The sequence below is a fragment of the Mustela lutreola genome, chromosome 6 (genome assembly GCF_030435805.1).
Source record: "Mustela lutreola isolate mMusLut2 chromosome 6, mMusLut2.pri, whole genome shotgun sequence".
Lineage (NCBI taxonomy): Eukaryota > Metazoa > Chordata > Mammalia > Carnivora > Mustelidae > Mustela > Mustela lutreola.
In genome coordinates this window covers 55,594,741-55,616,052 of record NC_081295.1, presented here as the reverse complement: position 1 = coordinate 55,616,052, position 21,312 = coordinate 55,594,741, and the positions used below count along the sequence as shown (strand labels likewise).

Here is a 21,312-nt window from a genome sequence, read left to right as displayed (position 1 = left end):
CGAAGGCTGGACGACGGGTCATGCAGTGTTCATCAGTAGAACACTTCAGCTGATAAATCTGGAAATTACTGTATTATTGCTACGTGACAAATTACCACAAACTTAAAGGCTAAAAATAACACTCCTTTATTATCCCAGAGTTCTGTATGGCGGCCTTCTGGGCAAGCTGTACTGGATTCTCTGCTCAGGATCTTGTAAGTCCGGTCAAGGGAGCAGCAAGTCTGGGTTCTTCTCTGGAACATTTGGGGAAGAATCTAAGTTTAATTAAGTTGTTGAGAGAATCCAGTTCCTTGCAGTGGTAGAGCCAAGGTCCCCAGTTGTTTTATTGTCCATTAAGCGTGGACCACTTGGCATCAAGAGGCTATGTGCATTTACTCTTAGGTCGCCTCTCCATCTTCCAAGCCAGCAGTAGTGGCTTGGGGCCTTCTTGTGCTCTCAATCTCTCTGACTTCCTGTCTTCCAGCCAGAAAAACACTATGCTTTGGTGAAAACACTATGATTAGATTAGGCCAACCAGAAGCATCTGCCTCTTGTCTTGCAATGTAACCTAGTCATGGGAGCGACCTCTCATGTTTGCACAGGGGCCACCCATACTTGGAGGGGAAAGCCTTGGACAAAGGCAAGGGCCATCGAAGTCATGTTTAGAATTCTGTGTCCTCTATGTGTTTAGGCCAGGAGAGGTTAGAAAGGACGTTTTCGTTTAGCAGAACCTGTATTTTTGCCCACCTGCTGTTTTGAAAGGTAAGAAATCTTTCTGCAACAAAAGCTAGCTGTGGGTAGGGGAGGGGGTGACTGGGATTTGTGAAAAGAGTGGGTAAATTTTCTTTCAAAGGCTTTGTGATATACAGAAAATACTTAAAAGGGAACTTAATTTAGATAACGAGCATATAAAAAGGGCACTTGGTTGATTTTTTAAAATTAAGAACTATAATCGTAAAATTGCATTTAATAAATACAACAAGAAAAAAATGGAGTAATGGCCAATTAAGTGAGAACTTTGGTGGGGAATGGGAAGTGGAGAGAAAGCACAGAAGGTAAAATTCATTCAAGGATCTTAATAGAGTAACAATAGCCCTTATGGGATAATGCTGCTAACTACTTCTGAAAACCATGTTGCGATTTGCCATAAATGATTTCATAATTTTCTTACATATTGCCTGCTCCAAGAGAGCATCATTTAAGAGCTTGGCACCCCACCCCTCACTACCATGTCACTGCTTTACTCTGTTTACAGACATGTAGCAATTTGTAATTATTTTGGTTATTTGCATGTCTGATTGTCTATCCCCTGCACTCTCTACCCCCTCCCTAAAGGGCATACTTCGCGAGGGGCAGGGGCGGGGACATTGGCTGCTTCAGATTTCCCAGCCCAGTGGCTAGAACTGTACCATGCCCATCGTGGGCACTCAGTGAGCGTGGACTGAATAAATATAGGAATGCAATGGTTTGCCACCCTTTCCTCATTGGTCTATGAGGTGGATGGAGTTAGGTGAAGGCATGGAGGGTTACATTTTTCATTCCCAAATGAAAATTTTTCATTCTCCTTACTTCACTGAGGCCTGTCTAAACTTCTCCCTCTTGGTCATTTCATCGGATACAGTTCTGATGCTTCCTAAGTGTCTGCCAAGAACTTGATGTCTCTGGTCAGCAGGCTGGTAGAAAAGCACTCTGTAGGATGGGTAGGCCAGTAATACTTATCCATAAAGTAAGCTGGACTTTGTCTTGTCAGTGTAGTGCTAACCTAGCTATTTAAAATTGTCTCATTCAGGCTAGGTTGTTTAATTTGTGGGGGGGGGGGGAGGTATTCTGTGAAATACATATACTCTTCAGGTAACTTGAATATAAAGTTATAATCATAATGTTTTCTACCAACTTTGCCCTAAAAAGGGAATATGCGGGATTGAAGCCTGGTCTCAGCTCTGTCATTAATCTGCTCGGAAGTTACTTCATTGGTGATTTCTGAGAGCTGACCCATCTCAGCATCTATAAAATGAAAAACAAAATATGGCATAAGAAGTTGAGGATCTCTAATGTTTCCCTGTGAGGAATCACCCATCCTCCCCCCCCCCCCTCATTGTAAAAGATCTGCTTCATTTGATTGGGACTTAGTATTCCTAAATACTGGCTGGCCATATGCTCAAAGGAAAGATGGACCTGTAAGAGAATTTGTACAGGACTCTCTGAAGTGATTTCCTCCTCCCTCCCCTGGCTTTTCTCCCTGAAAATGAAGGCAGAGTATGAGAGATTGTATCCCTCTCCGCTAAGTCATCCCTTCAGCATTGCTGCCCTCCACCTGCTGCTGCCCAGGAGTATCCCGTATTCTGCCCTCTGAATGAGCACAGGCACATGGCCCGTTTGGGTCAATGACGGGTGAGTAGAAGGTCTCTTCCAGGCAGAACTTTACAGAAATGTGCATGGTTCACACATTTAATCTTCCCTCCCAAGTCACCGTGACTGGCCGTGTTCCTGACTGAGACTGTTGGGTCGGCTCTGGTCCTGGCGTGAAGAACATGGCACAGAACCACAGCAACCCCACACTGGATTTGTGGCATGACTGAAAAGCAAATGTTTGTTGTTGTAAGCCATGGACATTGTGGGATCGTTTGTTACGGTAGGCACAACGGCCCCACCGGACTAGTACACATGCCTGATACTTGTGTACAGCCGGTTCTCACCATCTCCGCCTGAGTTCATGGTCCAGCCACTGCTAAGCAAGCAGTTCTGTCCAGGCTTCCACTAGCAGCATGTAGGTGAAGCCTGAGTATCTTTCCTTACGTCCACGGCCTCCTCTGGTTTTGTCGTGCTCTGCTGTGGGAGCGAACTTAGGACTCATGTGTGGAAACAGGAATTGCAGGGAAATGAACACCCACGAGGCAAACCTTGACAGATGGCCAATAAACTCTGAGGGATGAACGTTTCCCTCTTTCTTCTCAATATGCATGGCTCTGGGAGGCTTTCCATTGCAGGACTGAACCTAAGTGGCCAGCCCCATGGTGAATCCTCCTGTCGGCTTTCCTTCCTTCATTTCTCTTTCCCTGACCCTTACTTCGACTCTCGGGAATCACATTCCCAAATAAACTGCCTGCTCACAAACCTTTGTCTCACGCTCTGTTTGGTGGGGGAGGAGGGCTTCTCACCCATCAACCTTCATTTAATCAAACCAATCAGAACACTGTCCACCATTGAGGTGAATTACTTAAGTAATTCAGCGGTATAAAGGATTATACAGTGTATTTCTAGAAACTTACAAGGCATAAACACTTTGTTACCCAGCCTAGAAGTAATTGTTAGATTTGCTGACCCAAAAATAAGACCTTCCCCTCCAAGATTAACCTCTTTTTATTAGTTCTCGGTCTGCCCCAGTGCCATAACACACAGGTCTTGGCTGGGAAGAGTCCATGGTTTTTGAGGTTCCTTGATTTTGTGGAATAGAGTGTTGGGCAGCGAATGTTTACGTGTTAAAGCAGAACTAAGGTTTGGGTTTCTCTGTTGTTCTCTGGTGCCTTGTTGCCATTCAGCCTGGATTCAGTCCCCTGGCAGGGCTCTGTGGGACGTTTGCCTGGCATCACGGGAAATATCACCTTGCTTAGGAATCAAACAAGCCAGTTTCCCATAGCACGTCGGCTCTGTTCCTCCTTTGCCTCCTCATCAGTCTGTTCCTTAGAAATCTTAAAATCGCAGCATGATAGAACCAGAGGCTATCTTAAGATCATCTAACCAAACACCTATTTCATAGGTCAGAAAGCAAGTCCATAGAGGTTAAGGAAAATGATCCATTTTGGTGGGGCGGGGTGGGGGGAGGGAGGATATAATCTTGCCTGTTAAGAAGATACTATTCTTTTTTTGACATAATTAAATTCTTGATTGTGTTGCTCTTAAATGAACCATGAAAATCTAAGCACTTACAATGCAAGTGTGATTTTTAACTAAGGCTTTTTTTCCCCTCTCTGATCCGAATGTTAAGATGGCAGATGCATAACTAATCTTAGCTGAATCTATATTAAGGAATCAGCAAGGTGTCTTTATTTAACTTTCATGATCTGTGAATATAATGTAGTGTTAAATAGCATGATTTTGCACATTATGGCCTAAAATAAAAACAATTCCTCCTTTTAAGTGATAGTAAAATGCAGCAATGTGAAAGGTTATTTTCCATTTGGCCTCAAAGAGAATGAGAGGTACACAAGAAAAGAAGGTGTTTCAGCAGACTTGTATGTCTATTTTAAACACTGTTTTATCTAGGGGACAAAATTCAGCACTTGGACTTGCATTGTGGGTCATGCAGGGGAAACTCCTATCAGCAGAAGGGGAGGGGAAGTACTAAAATCCCTTGTTATCCTAGTTTTGCATTTTCTGAGAAATACCCAATGCATTGAGCCTCTGTGTTTTTGCTTGGGGATGTTTCCATGGAACTGTATTAGTATGGAGAGTAAAGCTAGCTATTCTGATTTCAGACATAAAAAATGTTGCCCTTTTCCCTTCTTGAAATACTGCTCTATAGTCTTGCCTGGCATATGGTAACCAAGACAAGAAAGTTGCGACCACCAGTGTTACGCTAAAGTTGGTTTTCTGGGGTTTGACTTTTTTTGGTTAAACAATTTTCATTCTAACATAGCTGAATGTTTTCAAGAATGCAATTTTGATGATTTTAAATGGGGCGTGATCCAAAGAACGCAGACCCTTGAGGAATTAATACAAGAGTCTTGGGACCTCTTTGGGTATCAGACATTCCAGGGGATCTCTATATAAATAGTATGTTCTGTTCAAATGGGTTTGAAGGTGTTGTTAAATTCTTGGTCACTTTTAAAGCAATATTTTTTTTCAATCAAAGGGCAGTAGGAAAATAAAAGTATAACAGTAAGATTATTTATTTTTTATTCACATGCTCTTTTTTATTCACATGCTGTATGTGTGGGGGGGATTATGTTTTTAAAATAATTAAAGATGTCTTTATGCTTGAACAAGCCAAGAACTACTACTCTGGTAGTTATGTTCTATAGGACATGCTTCACAAAGCTAAATGAAATATTTAAAAGTTAATGGCTAGACAGTGCTTAAAGCATACACATTATTCATGATTTATTCTAATAACGTTTGTGGATGACTAACTTAATGCCGCCACACATCCATTTTGGTTTTTTCCCTGAAGATGTGCCTCAGTGTCTGTGCCTCCTTGGGGGTGGGTTTATAGAACTCAGTGATTGAAAGATGAAATCAAGTTCCATGCCTTTTATGGAGTGGGTGTTACAAAAAACACCCAGACACTTATATGGGCTTACAGCATGCCAGATACTGTTCTGAAGTCGTCTTAAAATATTAGTTTGCGTATAAGCTTACTCTGAGATGGTGGGACTACTGTTGTTCCCATTTTATAGATGGGAAACTGAAGGACAGAATGGTTAGGTTCTGTACCCAAGGCCACCCATACAGGAAGTAGTTAACCTGGGGTTTCATTTCAGGTTCAGACTCTGGTCCTGCACTATTTCCCACCCCCTCCCCCCCACTACCGCAGAGGATGTCCCTTCTTTTCTGGAAGAAAGGGATAGGTGGCTCCTGAGGAATAGCTGAAGGGCAGGCTGGTTTGGTTTGAGGTAGGATACTCTATGTGTTGTCCATTCCCCATCCCTAACCCTCAGCATCACACACGTGCACACACACACACACACACACACACAGCCCCCTGGGCTTTCTGGACACAGTGATCTTAGGGCTACCTTGTACTGTAACTGTGAGGTCCTTTGATCTGGGCTTTGTTCCCAAACCTTCTGGAACCATCACTTCAAAGAACAAGTATGTTGTAGTAAAAGAACTCCAGGGTATGACGGAACTCAGTCCTTTTGCTGTGTTTTGCTGCGTCAGAGAACCCATGGATTTGTGTCTTCAGAGTTCATCTGGATAAGGCCAGCATCTTGAGGATTATTCCGATGACGTTCTAAGTCCTGGTCCTTTAAAGTGATCAGTGGAGGGTCACAGAGACTCTGTCTGATGGCATCAGCACGTGTGGCCTTTGTGAGACATTGGAAAGTGCCCTTCCTTTCCCTTGTCCAAACCAGAGGGGAGGTGGAACAGTAGCAGACAGCACAGATGCCCCGGACAGCCCTTCATGCCAGAGGCCACTGAACATGCAAATATGCTTTGCGAGGAATTGCTAAAGAGGATGATGTCTGTTGTCTTGCTTCCCTGCCTGTTCCAATTTGGCAGGTAAGGCCAAGGCTGAGTGGAGCACGCTTCAGCGTTCGGGAAGCCGGGATGGGGTGCCAGGAGACCACAGTAATTTCGATGCAGCAGGCTGGCTGTGTTCACGATTGCCCGAGTCACTTCAAAAGCTCTTGTGGTGAAAGCTGGCGGGCACAGTCCCTTAGAGATGCCCTCCCCCACCCCCCCCTCCCCACCCCGCACCGCCTCGGACCAGCTATCTTGGCAATCTCTCTTGCCAGACAGGAGAGGAAAGTCAACTTGCTTTCATGGCAGGAAGGCTCCAGTCTTTCCAGTTTCATGAGGCCAAGGCTGATGCAGAGCCAGGAGGGTAAATACAGCTCAATTATTAGGAAGGAGCTTTTATTTCAAAGGGTGGAATTCTGTTCTGGACTGCTGAGCTGGTCAGAGATTTGCTGGTGCTGATTTTGTGACATCTACCTTGCCTCTTGTATCTGCAGGTAGTATGGAGTATTGGTTCCCAAAGTGTGCCCACAGGCCCCAGGGGTTCTCCAAGATCCTTTTAGGGGTCTGAGAGGTCATAATTATCTCATAGCAACACTGTGACCATCGTTGTCCTTTTTCACCTTGTACCAGGAGCACAAATAGCAAGAGTGAATAAAAATGCTGGCTCATTAGTGCCAATCAAGGCAGGGACACCAAACCGTGTTATTAGGGTTTATTGTGTTCCTTGCCTATACATGCCCAGAAAAGCCCTTTTCCTTAAAATATCTTTGAGGAAGCCATAGAAATTAGCAAGTTTATTAAATCACAATCTCTGAGTACATTTTTTGAAAAAAATATTCTGTGTTACAAAAGGAGAATTGTTTGATGGCAGGGTGCCCCCAAATAGCAGCGTGTTGGCATATTGATTACTTTGAATTAAAGTTCCATGAGAAACAGCTGATGCAAGAAGGATGCTCTCTGAGTGTCCTTTGTCTCTCTGAAAGCAGAAAATAAATCTCCATGTGAATGGTCCCCTCTGTGTGCCAGGAGGAAAGGAGCCATCCTTATCACCAGAGATTGGGAGTTCAAGGCCAAGAGGGTCTATAAACAAACCTTGTTACTTCTATCCTAAGTTTCTGCCGTAAGCCTGAACTTTTTTGTCTTGTCAGTTCTTTACACATTTATTGTTTCTTTGTCTAAAAGGTATAAAAGCTGCCTGCTTTTGTCACTTCTTTGGGTCTCATATCTTTGGGGCCTTCATACAAAATTAAGTTGAATTAGTTTTTCTCTTGTTAGTCTCATCCTTTATTACAGGGGTTTTCTTGGCCAAGTACCTAGAGGGTAGGAGGAAATTTATTTTCTTTCTCCTCCATACCCGTAAAGGCTTCTTCTGCAAATGGAAGTCTGTGTGAACCTTGTCTCTTTGCAAACCACGTCTACTGTGGTTGGATTTGCTAGCCTAACCTGCTGCTTTATTCATTGGACATCATTTTCAGTTGAAAGAGTAACTAAGAAACAAACCATGGTTATTTAGACTTTGGTAAATAGCAGATATATTCACACAGTGAGTGAAGAGTATTTGTTGTTACTGGTAAAATTTGAATATTCAAGTAAGAGTTCCATTTTGGAAAACTTGTTTCTGTCACTATGAGGTTGACAGTTTTCCAGTACTTGAAAGCTTTTTTTTTTTTTTTTTAAAGATTTTATTTATTTATTTGACAGACAGAGATCACAAGTAGGCAGAGAGGCAGGCAGAGAGGGAGGAAAGGAAGCAGGCTCCCTGCCGAGCAGAGAGCCCCATGCAGGCTCAATCCCAGGACCCTGGGATCATGACCTGAGCTGAAGGCAGAGGCTTTAACCTACTCAGCCACCCAGGCGCCCCCACTTGAAAGCTTTTTTGATGAAATGGGCAATCACATTAACAAATTTACTTTTTTGATATCAAATAATGCTATGTGTTAAGGTTTAGAAGATCAGCATAACCCAGGAACCTGCCATTTTCCAAATGACCGGTACATGATGTGGGAAAATTGTATTTAAGAAGAGGTCCATTAACAATAACTAGACTAGGGATGTTAACATAGTAGACAGAGTATGAAAAGTTCGTTGATGTGGTTTCAGGTTTCACGATGCAACCGACTTTTAAGAAGTTGCTTGACAACTATCTGTTGTCGAGTCTTGGCATGTTATCAAAAATGATACAATTATCTATCTAAAACTATGAAAATAATCTTCCTTTTTCTGATGACACATCTGTGTGAGGCTAGACTTTGTTCAGACACTTCACCTATAAAAACATTGCCGCAGATCAAATGTGGAAAAAGTGAGAATCCAGTAGTTTGTTCCACCACCTATTAAAGAAATATGCCAGAATGCAAAATAATGCCATGCTTCTTATTAATTTGGAGGGAGAGGAATGTATTTTTGTAAAAATCTTACTTAGGTTAACATGTAATGCATTTTCTATTTTTATTTTTAAATGAATTAAATATTTTAAACATGTCTCAGTTGTTATCTCAAATACAATAAACATCAGTAGTTATAACCCACAGAAACAAAAGCTCTTTGGAATCCTCAGTGGTTTTTAAAAATGCAAATGGATCCCAGAACCAAATGTTTTGAGAACTGCTAATATAGAGTATTATAGGGTTTTCCAGCTAGAGAGATCTTGTCAGACAAGTCAAAAAAAGTCTTCTAGATTAGGAATAGTGATTGTTTCATTATATGTCTTTAAATGTATTGATGAAAACTATTTACATATTTTCCTCTTTAAAATGAAAACCTCGTAGCAATCAAATATGCTTACCTTGCACATTAAACTCTCATTCGTCAATAACTTATATCAAAACAGAAAAATATGGGCAATTATATTCAATTTGAACTTATTAGAAATACAAATATCCACATACATAGTGTGTTATTAGTAGAGAAATGGTTGCAAATAGCCACTGAAACCTTCTCTTGTCCTGTAATTTAAAACAAATCATAAATAGTCAAATAAATAATAAATAAGCCTTGGACATTAAGCAAAAGAAAAGCAAGCATTTCAGATTCTGATTATTTTCTATTTTTGATGCTGTAGCAAGTCATGGTTAAATCTGTCTGATTTTTTATATACATGGAGTCCATGTATAAACATAGTGTATAGTTTTTAATGTATTTTTTATAAGTCCTGTTTTTCTTACATAATTAATTTAAATACTTTGCATCATTTATTTAATATGAAGAGGCAAAGTTTTCCTTGTATATTATGAATGACATTAAATATAATATCTAAGTAAGCATTCTGCACAGATTTTGATGTTCTGAATAAAAATACTTTTTGCCTAACGTCACATTTGCATGTAATGCCAAAAACAATGAAGTGATTAAAAATATTCCTGAGAGCATTTGAGAAATTATATATTTCTGTGAAAGGGTTCCCTATTAGTTTCTGAGGGCTCTGTGACAAAGTGCCACAGATGGAGTGGCTAAAATCAACAGTAGTTTATTCTCACCTTGTTCTGCAGTCCAGAGATCTGCCATCAAGGTCTTGCTGGAGCCATGCTCCCCACAGAGCCTCGAGGAGAGAATCCTTCCTCGCCCCTTCCAGCTTTGGGTGGCTCAAGGCTTTTTGTGACTTGGTTTATGGCTGCGTGTATCTGTGTTCTCTGCCTCTGTCTTCATACGAGCTTCTCAGAGGGGTTTCCGTAGTGTAGTGGTCATCACGTTCGCCTCACACACGAGCTTCTCCTCTGTGATGTCTCTCTGCTTACTGTTCTCATCTTATAAGGACACAGTGACAGGATGTAGGGCCCACCCTAAATCCAGGATGATTTTATCTTCAGAGCCTGAACATCCTATAGAAGCTCTATTTCTCAGTTCACTTTCTGAGTGATGTGAACTTTGGGGAACACTATTCATTTATTACACATTCCCAATCAAAAGTGCTGGGGAGTTCAGACATGCTTTGGTAAGGGTAGGCTTTGCTGCTGGACAGACCCTGTCTGCCACCGATGAGCCCTTTGACCCAATCAGGTTATCTACACTGTGGAGCCTCAGATCCCTCATCTGTAAAGCTGGGTCTATGCCAGGCATCACACAGGCTTATGGTGAGAAGTAATGGAGATCATGCATAGATACACGGTATTCTCAGCACAGTGCCTGGCACAGAGGAAGGTCACTAAATAAATAGAAGTATTTGCTCACTGTTGTTAGGCCAGGAAGATAATAATAATAATCATAGTATTTACTACAAACTTACTGTTAAGGGCAACTATATTGGTGATAATTATAGTAAGATTAGCGGCTTAGTGCTAATGGTGTCTTCAAAGACCATCAGTACCTAATCATGGATGATTTTATGGTGACACTGTAGAGAGAAAGAGAGATGGAGAGATGAAAACCGTTAAGTGAGCAGCCCGTGAGTTTGGTTAGAAACAGATATTACTGTAGAACAAATGTGTTCTCCAAAATTGCTATGTTGAAATCTAATACCCAGTATGATGGTATTTGGATGTGGGGCTTTGGGAGGTGGCCGGGTGATGAAGGTAAAGCTCCAAGATGGGATGGGTGCCTTTATAAAAGGTCCCCCAGAAAGCTCCCTCACCCCTTCTGCCATGGGAGGCCATGGCGAGAAGATGGTGTCTCTGAACCAAGAAGAGGGCATTCACTAGACACTGAATCTGTGGGTGCCTTGACCTTGGACTTCCCAGCCTCCAGAAATGTGAGACATTTCTTTTGTTTATGAACCACCCAGTCTCTGGTATTTTGTTCTATCGGTCCACGTGGACGGAGACAGTCACCAATAGGACTTTCATCAAGAGATGCACCAAAGGGGTGCCTGGGTGGCTTAGTTGATTAAGCGTCTGCTTTCAGCTCAGGTCATGATCGCAGGGTCCTGGGTTCCAGCCCCACATCAGGCTCTCTGCTCCGCGAGGAGTCTGCTTCCCCCCCTCTCTCGCTGCCTGCAGCTCCCCCTGCTTGTGCTCTCCCCCCACCCCCATCAGATGAATAAATAAATCTAAAATAAAACAAAGCAAAACAAAAGGAAAAAACCCACCAAATGTGTTAGGAAGACCCGCATTAGAGGACAGAACATCGACACGCAGCACATTCTAGCATTTATCCTTATTTCTGTTCTGGATTTGTATCAGTTATTTCTAGGCCTGTGTCCTGATCACTATTTGGGGTGGTATTTGGAGACTTTGAAGCGTAAGCAGAACTCTAAAGGCCCATTTTACTCTAATTCCATGTAGAGTCAAATGCAGTGCAGCTGTCATGGTGACCTCGTGTCACAGTGCCCCTGGTGGCTGTCTCAGACTTCTTCCCTCTCCTGAAAGCCCTACCCTGCCCCTTTTACCCCTCGCTGTGCAGATAGCCTCAGTGATGCTTCCTGAGAACTAGCAGTTCTTGCGCAGGAGCTCCTTCCCTTTCCGGCCTTCCCATCTGAATGTCCTGGCATCTTTGCCATCTGATCTTTCCCTCTATTTATGATGAGGAATGACCCTTCTCCCCTCTAAGAATAATCCCTCCCCCTGGGTAGCTACTCTTATCCCAAGTAATTATTTTGATCCCATAATTACCCTTTTGTTTTCCGGCATTTGGTCTCTCTCCGTGGAAACCTTGCACTCAGTCTGTAAATATACCTTAGCTCCCTCTTTGTTCTTAAAAACACTGTCCCCCCCAGCTACCAGTTCTCCTTCTTTAACTGTACTGTTCCGCTTCTTCAAAGTGCGGTGACCTAGCCTCAGCTGTGTGTTGTGACAGCTGTTAATTCTTATAAAATTATTATTGAAAGAACAATACAGAACCCCCAATAGTTAAATCTTGAAAATTTCTTCCTGGTAGAGATAAAATGTGGCTCTAACTCTAGGCAGTGAGGAGGTCTAGGGCCTCTGAGCCTTGTTTCCTGGAGCTTGGTACCACTCAGACCACAACCCTGTGTGGTGTTCTCAGTGTGGGGGAATTTCGCATATGCAGAATATCCAATGATGAGTCCCACGGAGTGATTTTTAGAAATCGGGAATTTACATAGCTGTGCTGTTGGGAAAATTATAAAATCGGTTAATGCCCTGAGGCTAGTATAAACAAAGACACTTTTGTGTTTTAACCTCTGAATTTGTTCCTGAGAGTTTGCTGAATAATAAGTGGGAGGAAATTTTCCAGCCTCCCCAGTATACTTTCCATTTGCTGAAAACCTGCAGATAAGTCCTGAGTGAAGTTTAGAACCCATGTGGGTCGAGAGGAGGGAGTGAGAAGCGTGCTTGTGCAGTTTATTTTAGCCTACTGAATTTTTTTTTTCAGGAACTGGATAGTAAATCGGTACTTCGCAAGGACACACCACAGATGAAGACAGATAGGAGAACTGCACAGAAGAGTTTATATAGCATCGGGGGTTTGTGTTAAAAGTAAAAAAGCAAAAAAACAACAACAAAACAAACAAAACACCAAAACAGACCAAAAAAACTCCCAATATACGTAGATCATTCTGGATTAGGTCAAACATTTTTTAGTCTTGAACAAAAAGTCCCTGGGAAATCTTCCCTGTACGATTCCTCTAGCAGAAAAAGGACATGGAAGCCAGCTAATTTTATAACATAAGAGGGCATCCTCCAGCTTAGTGGGGTCTGGGAGGTGGCTTTGGCCTTCCCTAGGGGACTCTCAGAAGCCTTTTGAGGAACTGAAAGGTGACCATTACTGGTAGAGTGGACATATATCGGAAAGTTTTTCTCTGTTGTATAGACAAAGGAAAATATGCTCCCAGCTGACTTGCTAGTATTTTCTATAGAAACTTAGTTTACTGAGAAATTACACATAAAAATTATGCTGTAGATGATTCAATCAATCAGCAGTAGTATATATATTCCCACTGGAGATACAAAGAAGTATGCAATGTGTTTCTGCGCCTGGAGAAGTTTAGAGTTAAAATGAAGCTGGATTTAAGCCCTCCTCTTCTAAGCCAATTCTAACCATCCTGGGTTCCATAACGAGAGGCAATGTGTTGTGGCTGCATGTTGGTAAACTTAGCTTGAGAAAGTCATGACATAAAAAATATCTTTCTGGGGTGCCTGGGTGGCTCAGTGGGTTAAAGCCTCGGCCTTCAGCTCAGGTCATGATCCCAGGGTTCTGGGATCAAGCCCCACATCAGGCTCTCTGCTCAGCAGGGAGCCTGCTTCCTCCTCTCTCTCTGCCTGCTTCTCTGTCTACTTGTGATCTCTGTCTCTCTAGTAAATAAATAAAATCTTAAAAACAAAACAAAACAAAAAAACCTTTTTGTCTTGTCACCGGACCACCCACAGATTCAACTTTGTCCCCCTTGTGTCATCCAGAAGGAGAGAAGGTAGTATTTGTACCATGAATCTTAAGTTTTCCTTATGAGATGGTTGTCCCCCACCCTTGTAAGGAATTATATGGGATATTAATGTACACTCACTAGTCGTGGGTGTTTATCACAGCAAACAAATGCAGAGATTTTCTGTCTCTTGATTGTACGCCTACAATGGAGCTCTATCCTTTAGAATAATAACACAACAGAGAAATAATTTTTACACGGGATAGCCTTCATAGAACTCTGACTGTCTTTAGTTAGTGGGGAAAAATCCCAAGCTAAAAAGAGTAACAGACTTGAAATCAGTTAAAATTCAGAATAATCACCTGAGGAAAAAAAAATGTAATCTCATAAATCTTCATTTTTAACCACAGGAATGTCTCTTTATTCATTCAATAAATTTTGCTGCCCCTCTCTGTTTCTCAGATTGGAACTCTAACATAGATTAGAATTGGCAAATATCTGTGAAATGAAAGGATTCCCCCACTTCCCCTCCCCTTTCCCATAATAGAACGAATATAACTGAGAAAGTCACAGTTCAGTTCAAGAATTAGGTTTGTGTAGCCCTAATAATACAAGAACTCTGCTTGACACTGCTTTTATTTTATTTTGCTCCTTTTCAGTTTTCCAAAATTCATTGTTTATGCACAGCACCCAGTGTCTTGTTCAAAGACAGGTAGGGGGAAAAAGAGGCCACAGAGCTAAGAAACTTTAAAAAACAAAACAAAACAAAACAAAAAAAGTATTTCCCTAGAAATAGGGAGATATAATTTGGAACATTACAAAAAAACAAAATAAACAAACAAACAAAAAACCCCACAAACTACTGGCCTTCATTATTCACAGGAGCAAGACTCCAGGAGCACCGATAGAACCAAAAATATAACCTGCTATTTATTGTACCCAAGGTTGGGTTTCATGATTTCGAGAAAGGACCAGAGTTGAGATAATGCCGTGCATGATTTTTTTTGTCAACCCAGTACTGTATCCAAAGAAGCCTTTTGATAGATAAGCAGATTATTAGAGAGCTTCTCTCTTGGTAGGCTTATCTCAGATAATTTAGAGGAGGAAAGGAAGTATGAAAAAAAGCATGGTGAGGTGAGAGCAGCTCTGTGGAATGAGGCCAGCCTGGCGGTACCTGTCTGCCCCTAAGACTTAAACTTACAGCTGTTTCTCCCTACAGCCAGCCAGAACTTTAAAAACCTGTTCATTTCTGTTCCACACGAAGAGTGGGATTGATCAGGCGACGTTTCCTTGCAATCATGTGGCCTCGTGCACTGGGCTCATTACTGCTCTCCGAGACTGTTCTCGCATCGTGAAAACTCCCCGTGACCCAACTGTGGAGAGCCTGTTTGTCTGCCTCCCACCTTCTCCCCGAAAGAACGGAAAATAGCCAAATGCAAGGCTGGGCTTGTTTAATGAACGTGATTTGTTTTTGTTGAACGAGAGGCACAGGAGGTTTCGCAGGCCGTCAGCTTGATGCTAGATTTGTGAATGATTCGCGATCCACATCTTTAGAGGGGTTTAATACGGAGGTGTCTGTGCTTGCTCGTGATAACCTGTCCAAAGGCATTTTCTTTACTTTCAGAGATTCCTAGAATAAGAATGACCTTTTAAAGGTAGATGGGACCATCTTTCTGACGTCCAGAGCTCTGTCTAGCATGGGCAGGCATCTGAGAATCTTCCGTTTTAGTAAGTTTGTCCTTACTATGTGACCTCTTCCTTCTCTCTGTGACTCTTCCTTGATCCTGGCTCTGGTCCTCCTCTGCCATCTCAGAAACCTGTAATACTGTGACCTGAGGCGCTTTTTGCTTTCTCTCTCTCTCTGTCTCTCTCTCTCTCTCTCTTTTTTTTTTTTTTTTTTTTTCATTGCCTTCTCTTGCACTGTATTGACTAATACAGATTTTGGTGGAATGCCTTTTCATTCATTCACCTGTTTCAGCATTAGAAACTGGACTGACTTGAGGTGCCTGGGTGGCTCAGTCGGTGAAGTGTCTGACTCTTGATTTTGGCTCAGGTCATGATCCCAGGGTCATGGGATGAAGCCTTGCATCAGGCTCTGCGCTCAGCATAGAGTCTGCTTGGGATTCTCTCTCTCTCTCTCTTCCCCCCACCCCTCTCCTTGCTCGTATGCCCTTTCTGTTTCTCTCAAATAAATAAATAAATCTTAAAAAAAAAAAAGAGTCTTGCCTTCTTTATATTAGGGAGACTTCCCTCTTGTACAAACTTCCCCTTGTTCCCTGCCGAAAAGTTAGTCAAAACAGATTGAGCATTACTTTTCCACAGTTTGTAACTGAAGGTGATTTTAATAGAGGCACTGCCTTAGATATGAGTTTATTTGAGTGATTATTTGAATTTAGTAATTAGTGGTATGATATTATTACTTAATAATATAGAAAAAAATGACTCATAAAGATCTTGATTCCCTGGAGAATAGATAGTAACACTTTTTCTGAGCATAGATATTAACACTTTTTCTCCATTTAGATGTAATTGTTGGATGATACTACCCAAACTAATTAATAATGACATATTAGTTAACATATTGCCATCAGCAGGTGGCTATTTGAACAGGGGTGAAAATGGCATGTGCTAAAACAAATTGTTGTACCCTAGAGAAATGTGCAGAATTATTTTTTAAGAAGATTGTCTTTTAATGGTGTCTGCAATGTGTTTTGTTTTGTTTTGTTTTTTTTCACTTAACACAGCTTTAAGAGATGAAACTGGGGGTAAGACTGGAGAGATAGCGACTAGAAACCCAAAACAAAAGACAACAAAATTGATTCAACCTTTACCAAAAGCTTTTCGAATTGGAAAACAAAGTGAAACAAGTCAACAGTGGAGTCCGAATGACACAGTCCGCCTGTCAGATCAGAAATCACACAGACGACTCAGGGCTCCTCCTGCTACCATCGCTCTCTCTTGCTTTCTTCCTCCCCTCTGTCTATTCTCGATCTGTCAGGGGATTGGGGGCAAACGGCAACATATGGGCAAGAAACTGTAATCTGTGGTTGGCTTTCAGTTTCAGGCATCACCGTGACAGCGAAGGGGTTAAAACTGTCAACACCTATCAGAGCTCGGCGATAATTAGTGTAATAGCAGGCCCAGAACATTGGCACAGATGACCACACCACAACAGATGAATTCTACCAGGGTCCTGCTTTGCGGGGAGTCATTCTTCCTTTCTTCCAGCTCGTGCGCAACTATGCTTTTTAAATGCCTATGTGAAGAAAGTTGCTATTTGTGCATACAGATGATTCTAGTTAAAGATATGGTGAATCTTTTTTATTTCAGAAAGTGCTCTTTGAATTAGTGCTTACAGATAGATCTGTAGCCTCTGAGCACCAAGATAAAATGTCTCCAAGTGTGTCGATGCTTGCTCTGTTAACCAAGGATGCTCGGATGTCATAGGGAGGTGTGTCATTTAGGGAGAAAAACTGTTTCAAGATATACTTTTCATTAATATTCTTTTTTTACTTTCTTGTTCTTACAAGAACTGTAAAAGGAAAAACAGAACCTTTTTAAGCAAGACAGGTTGGAAAAGAATAAAATACATTTTTCATTTAGTAACTTCAAGGAGAAAATGGATAGATAAAAAACAGAGACTTAAAGCTATTTTTTCAGGGATGCCTGGGTGGCTCAGTTGGTTAAATGTCTGCCTTCAGCTAAGAGCATGACCCCAGGGTCCTGGGATCGAGTCCTAAATCGGCCTCCTTCCTCAGCTGGAGCTTGCCTCTCCTTCTGCCTGCCACTCCTCCTACTTGTGCGCGCGCTCTCTGTCTCTGTCTCTCTCTCTCTCTCTCTCTCTCTCTGACAAATAGAGTCTTTAAAAATGCCGTTTTTTCCAGAAGTCCATGTGGTAACCAGAAAGGGACAATTGTGACTTAAAAATAGGAGCAGCAGTTGGTAGAGCATATGACTCTTGATCTCGGGGTTGTGAGTTCAAGCCCCTGGGGGGTCAAGTTTATTTAAAAAAAAAAAATAGGAGCAGGAGCCCATGATAGACTAGGGGAAGAATGGGTAAAGGAGAAACCTCAATAACCCCGATATGTTCAAATCCACAGGTCCCAATGGCTGGCATCCTAGAGTACTTAATGAATTGGCCGAAGTCATCACAGAACCGCTAGATATCATTTTTGAGAACTCGTGGAGGACTCATGAGGTGCCTGAAGACTGGAAATGGGCATATTTAGAAACTTCTTTCAAAAAGGGAAATGGATGATGACCCTGGAAATACTCAACAGCTTAACTTTTTGCTTGGAAAAATTCTGGAATAACCAACTTAGTACACTGGGTAACTAACTTATAATAGCTAGAAACAAGGCATATTTCATACATGAAGAGGTATTGGGTTTGGTTTTGAGATCAGGTCTTGTGCCTGTTTTGGGGATCCTCCCCTCCATTCTCTGAATTCTTGATGGCTAAGGAGTTTGGGTGATAACTAATTTTAAGTGTAATTCAAGACAAAAGTAGGTTTCTGGCATTGGCTCATTATGTCATTTCCATATGAGCCTTTAACTTGAGAATTAGGGCCTTTACTTTATATTTTAGCATACATCTTTTTTTTTTTTTTTTTTTCCACTCCATATATGACTGTGTTTTCATGGGTTGAGATATTTTATATGATTCTCTATAGAATAGTTTGGTGACAGAACTCTTATTTTAAGGTGCTTTACATAGTTATTTCGTATATAGGTAGGATCATAGAGCTGATGAATTGAGGAACATTGGCAAGGGGAAAGAGTTTGTTCTGATTTCTAGCATTTAATTTAGCCTGAAGTGTAGTGTTAAGACCAGGAATGGTATCTTGCTCTCACAGACAGCTGAGCAAGATCAGCTGTGTAACTTGATCTCTCTAGTTTTCCTCACTCCTTGGGGACTGTCATGGCCATTGCTGTTCTCCATCCCCCCTCCCCCCACCCCAATCAGGTTTCTGATGTCAGGCCCATGGGGGCAGGGAGGTCGGCAGTGGCAGCCATTAAGAGCCCTGCATAACACAGCCCAAAAGGAGAGTAGAATAGAGTGGGGGAAGGACATCAAGACACATCTGGAGTCTTTCTAATTCTTACTGTGCCTGCCTTTGGCTGTGGGTAGTTTTATTTCCTGCTTAGGAAATGTAGCCATGTTGATGGGACCAAAAAAGTAATTGAAAGGAAATTATCAAAGAAGGTCCAGGTATTCCACAGGCTGTGGGGGATGGGGGCAGGGGAGCACGGCTAGGCAGCTTCAGAGAGCCCATGAGCCATTGGTCCTGTTACAGAATCTTTCCTGCACTACTTGGAAGTACACGCGATCTGCTAAAGTTTACCTCAGTATTGCGAAGCTCAAGACTAGGAAGCTCCCAAAGGAGAAGTATCTTACGTGCATTTTCTTCCTGGTGCGTGCTAGTCTCTAGGTGAGCAGTTTAGGTCTCCAAGGTCTTTAAAAATGTAAGATTTACCTAGTTTATCTACTTCTAGAGATTAATTTTGATACCATAAAATCTCATTCTTAAATGCAAATACAAGGAAATGAAGCTTGCAAGAATGTGTAAATGGTCCTTTAAACTGTATGTAGCTTGCAGATAAGTAAGGATTAGACTCCAATCAACTTTTCTTTTTTTTTTTTTAATTTTTAAATTTTTTTCAAGTGAACCAGAGTCTTTCAGATTTCCAGGCTGGATTTTTCTCTCTCTCTTTCTTTCTTCTTCTTCTTCTTCTTCTTCTTTTTTTTTTTTTTTAAGATTTTATTTATTTATTTGACAGAGATCACAAGCAGGCAGAGAGGCAGGCAGAGAGAGGGGGGAGGCAGGCTCCCCGCTGAGCAGAGAGCCTGATGCAGGGCTCGATCCCAGGACCTTGGGATCATGACCTGAGCCAAAAACAGAGGCTTTAACCCACTGAGCCACCCAGGAGCCCCTGGGCTGGACTTTTCTTAAGGAGTAGGGGGGTCTAGATAGATTATGGATATAATTTATTGTGATAATAAATCGCTTCCTGTTCAAGACCCCATTTCCAGGTGCAGCATCTGTGGCAGATTTATTTCACAGATGCGCATTTACATGCATTTGTTGAACTGTTGCTAGAAAGAACCCAATATCTGAAAAATCTCTTATTTTCACCATTGGCATTATAATGCAATCTACTGTAACCAAGAAAAGGGACTCTGGTTATTTCAAGTTTTATTTTCTATTTGTGTAATATCTAAGTGCAGTTAGCTTGCTGAATTTTGGATCTCTTGGTGTCTGCTATTGGAATTTGAAAATAATGACCTCTTAACTAAAGAGTGACAATCTAGAATGCTGAGTCAGCCAATGGACATGAAAGACTTACCTAAAGCCAGACAGAGAAAGCTTTAAGCAGAGAAGTATTAAAGGAACCACTCAGTTCCTTTAGCATCAAATCAAGGTCAGGCAAGAGTTAGAAAATTAGAGAAAGGTAGTAGTCTTACCACGAATTGTATCTGAAGACAATTACTGTTAGGATGAGTAATTTTTTTTAAAGGATTTTAAATTTTATCTAACATTCATGATATCCTTAATAGGGAAAGGTAAATGAAGTTTCTGAGGGACATATATGTTATCAGAACTAGAGGAGCATCTTGATTTGTATTTCCTAGAACATCAAGAGACATTAAATAGAGACTTTTACTTCATAACACTGAGGAATTTGGAGGAGTATAGTAAAATTTTTGTTCAGTTCATCTTTTAACAAAATTTTGGGGGTGAGGAAAGAAAGATTTTATTTACATAAGATATCTCTTGGTTCAGGAAATGCAAGCCTCCTTCCCACCAAAGGAATTGAAGCAAACTAGAATAGCTGTGGTTTCTTTGTCCCGAGAAACTTATAGCATCTTGGTGGTGTAAAATCAACAAAAACAGTAAGCCTTGAGTTTTGACTTTGGAGCTTCTCGGATCTTAGTTCAGATTTTGGAATCATGCCGATTGCCTCTTCAGGTGGTGAATCTGTTTGGAAGATAAACTACTGTGTAGCATGGGGAGTGGTCTTGAATAGTTGTTGAGCTCGTCAAAAGCTTGTTATCCTTGTCCATAAAACAGGGGAAATAAATACCTCCTCTAGTTCTACATCAAGCTACATCAAACAGCCGCAGAGTTCTTGGCCTGGTGCTTAGTAGGTGCTGAGCACCTTCCGCCTTTCCCTTCTTTATCGTGACCTTCCTTCTTTCCTCCTATATGAAAGAGATTACCTTGAAACTGACATCAACACTCAAGCATAAATTGACGTGTGCTTATTGCTGCCTTCAACCCACTAAATAAAGTCCCATTGCTTTCTTTTAGAAGTAGAGAAAGGTTACAGTGGCCACTCACAGCAGGAGTTCACTGAATGTTTATTGATTGAATGAAAGGAATGTGATTTTTTAAAAAAATGAGCAAATGTGTAAGGCCAGCACTTTTCAAGGCTGGGGAAATAATCACATAGACATATATGAAGGTATTTCTTCAACTTTCTTCTTTTTTAGTTTTGGGTTTATATCTTTGGTGTACTGATAGTGAGAAGCATATGTGTATTTTCATCCGATTTTATGACTGTGATTTACAAATTCGGAGTGCAAGTCAGCATTCCCCTGTAGGTTCTTCTGGGAAAAATCCAGCCAAGATACCAAGCAGATGCTGCACAGTCTTCTATGTGAAGAGAAACCAGATGTACCAGAGTCTAGGAAGCACCTACCAGAAAACTGAGATGAGCATATCTGGATTGTTCTCTGTGAAGAGTCTGAGCACCATAAACAGGTTCCTTGCAAGGGCATTGATGAATAACAAAAAGAAAAGTTAAAGAAAATGACATTTTTAGACAAAATATTAGATTTATGTAACTTTTTACATGTAATATTAAATTAGGTATCAAAGCATCATGTTCAGGCAG

At 41.4% G+C, this 21,312-nt stretch overlaps 1 protein-coding gene across 1 annotated transcript in view; it reads left to right on the top strand.

Annotated features, from left to right (window-relative positions):
* The window catches only part of SAMD5 (sterile alpha motif domain containing 5), a 52,775-nt gene extending 33,641 nt beyond the window's left edge, over positions 1-19,134 (top strand). The window contains exon 2 of the mRNA XM_059177305.1: positions 17,515-19,134. Coding sequence (XP_059033288.1) covers positions 17,515-17,577 — 63 coding nt within the window. The 3' untranslated portion in view covers positions 17,578-19,134. The remainder of the gene's footprint in view (positions 1-17,514) is intronic.
* Positions 19,135-21,312: the final 2,178 nt, after the last annotated feature.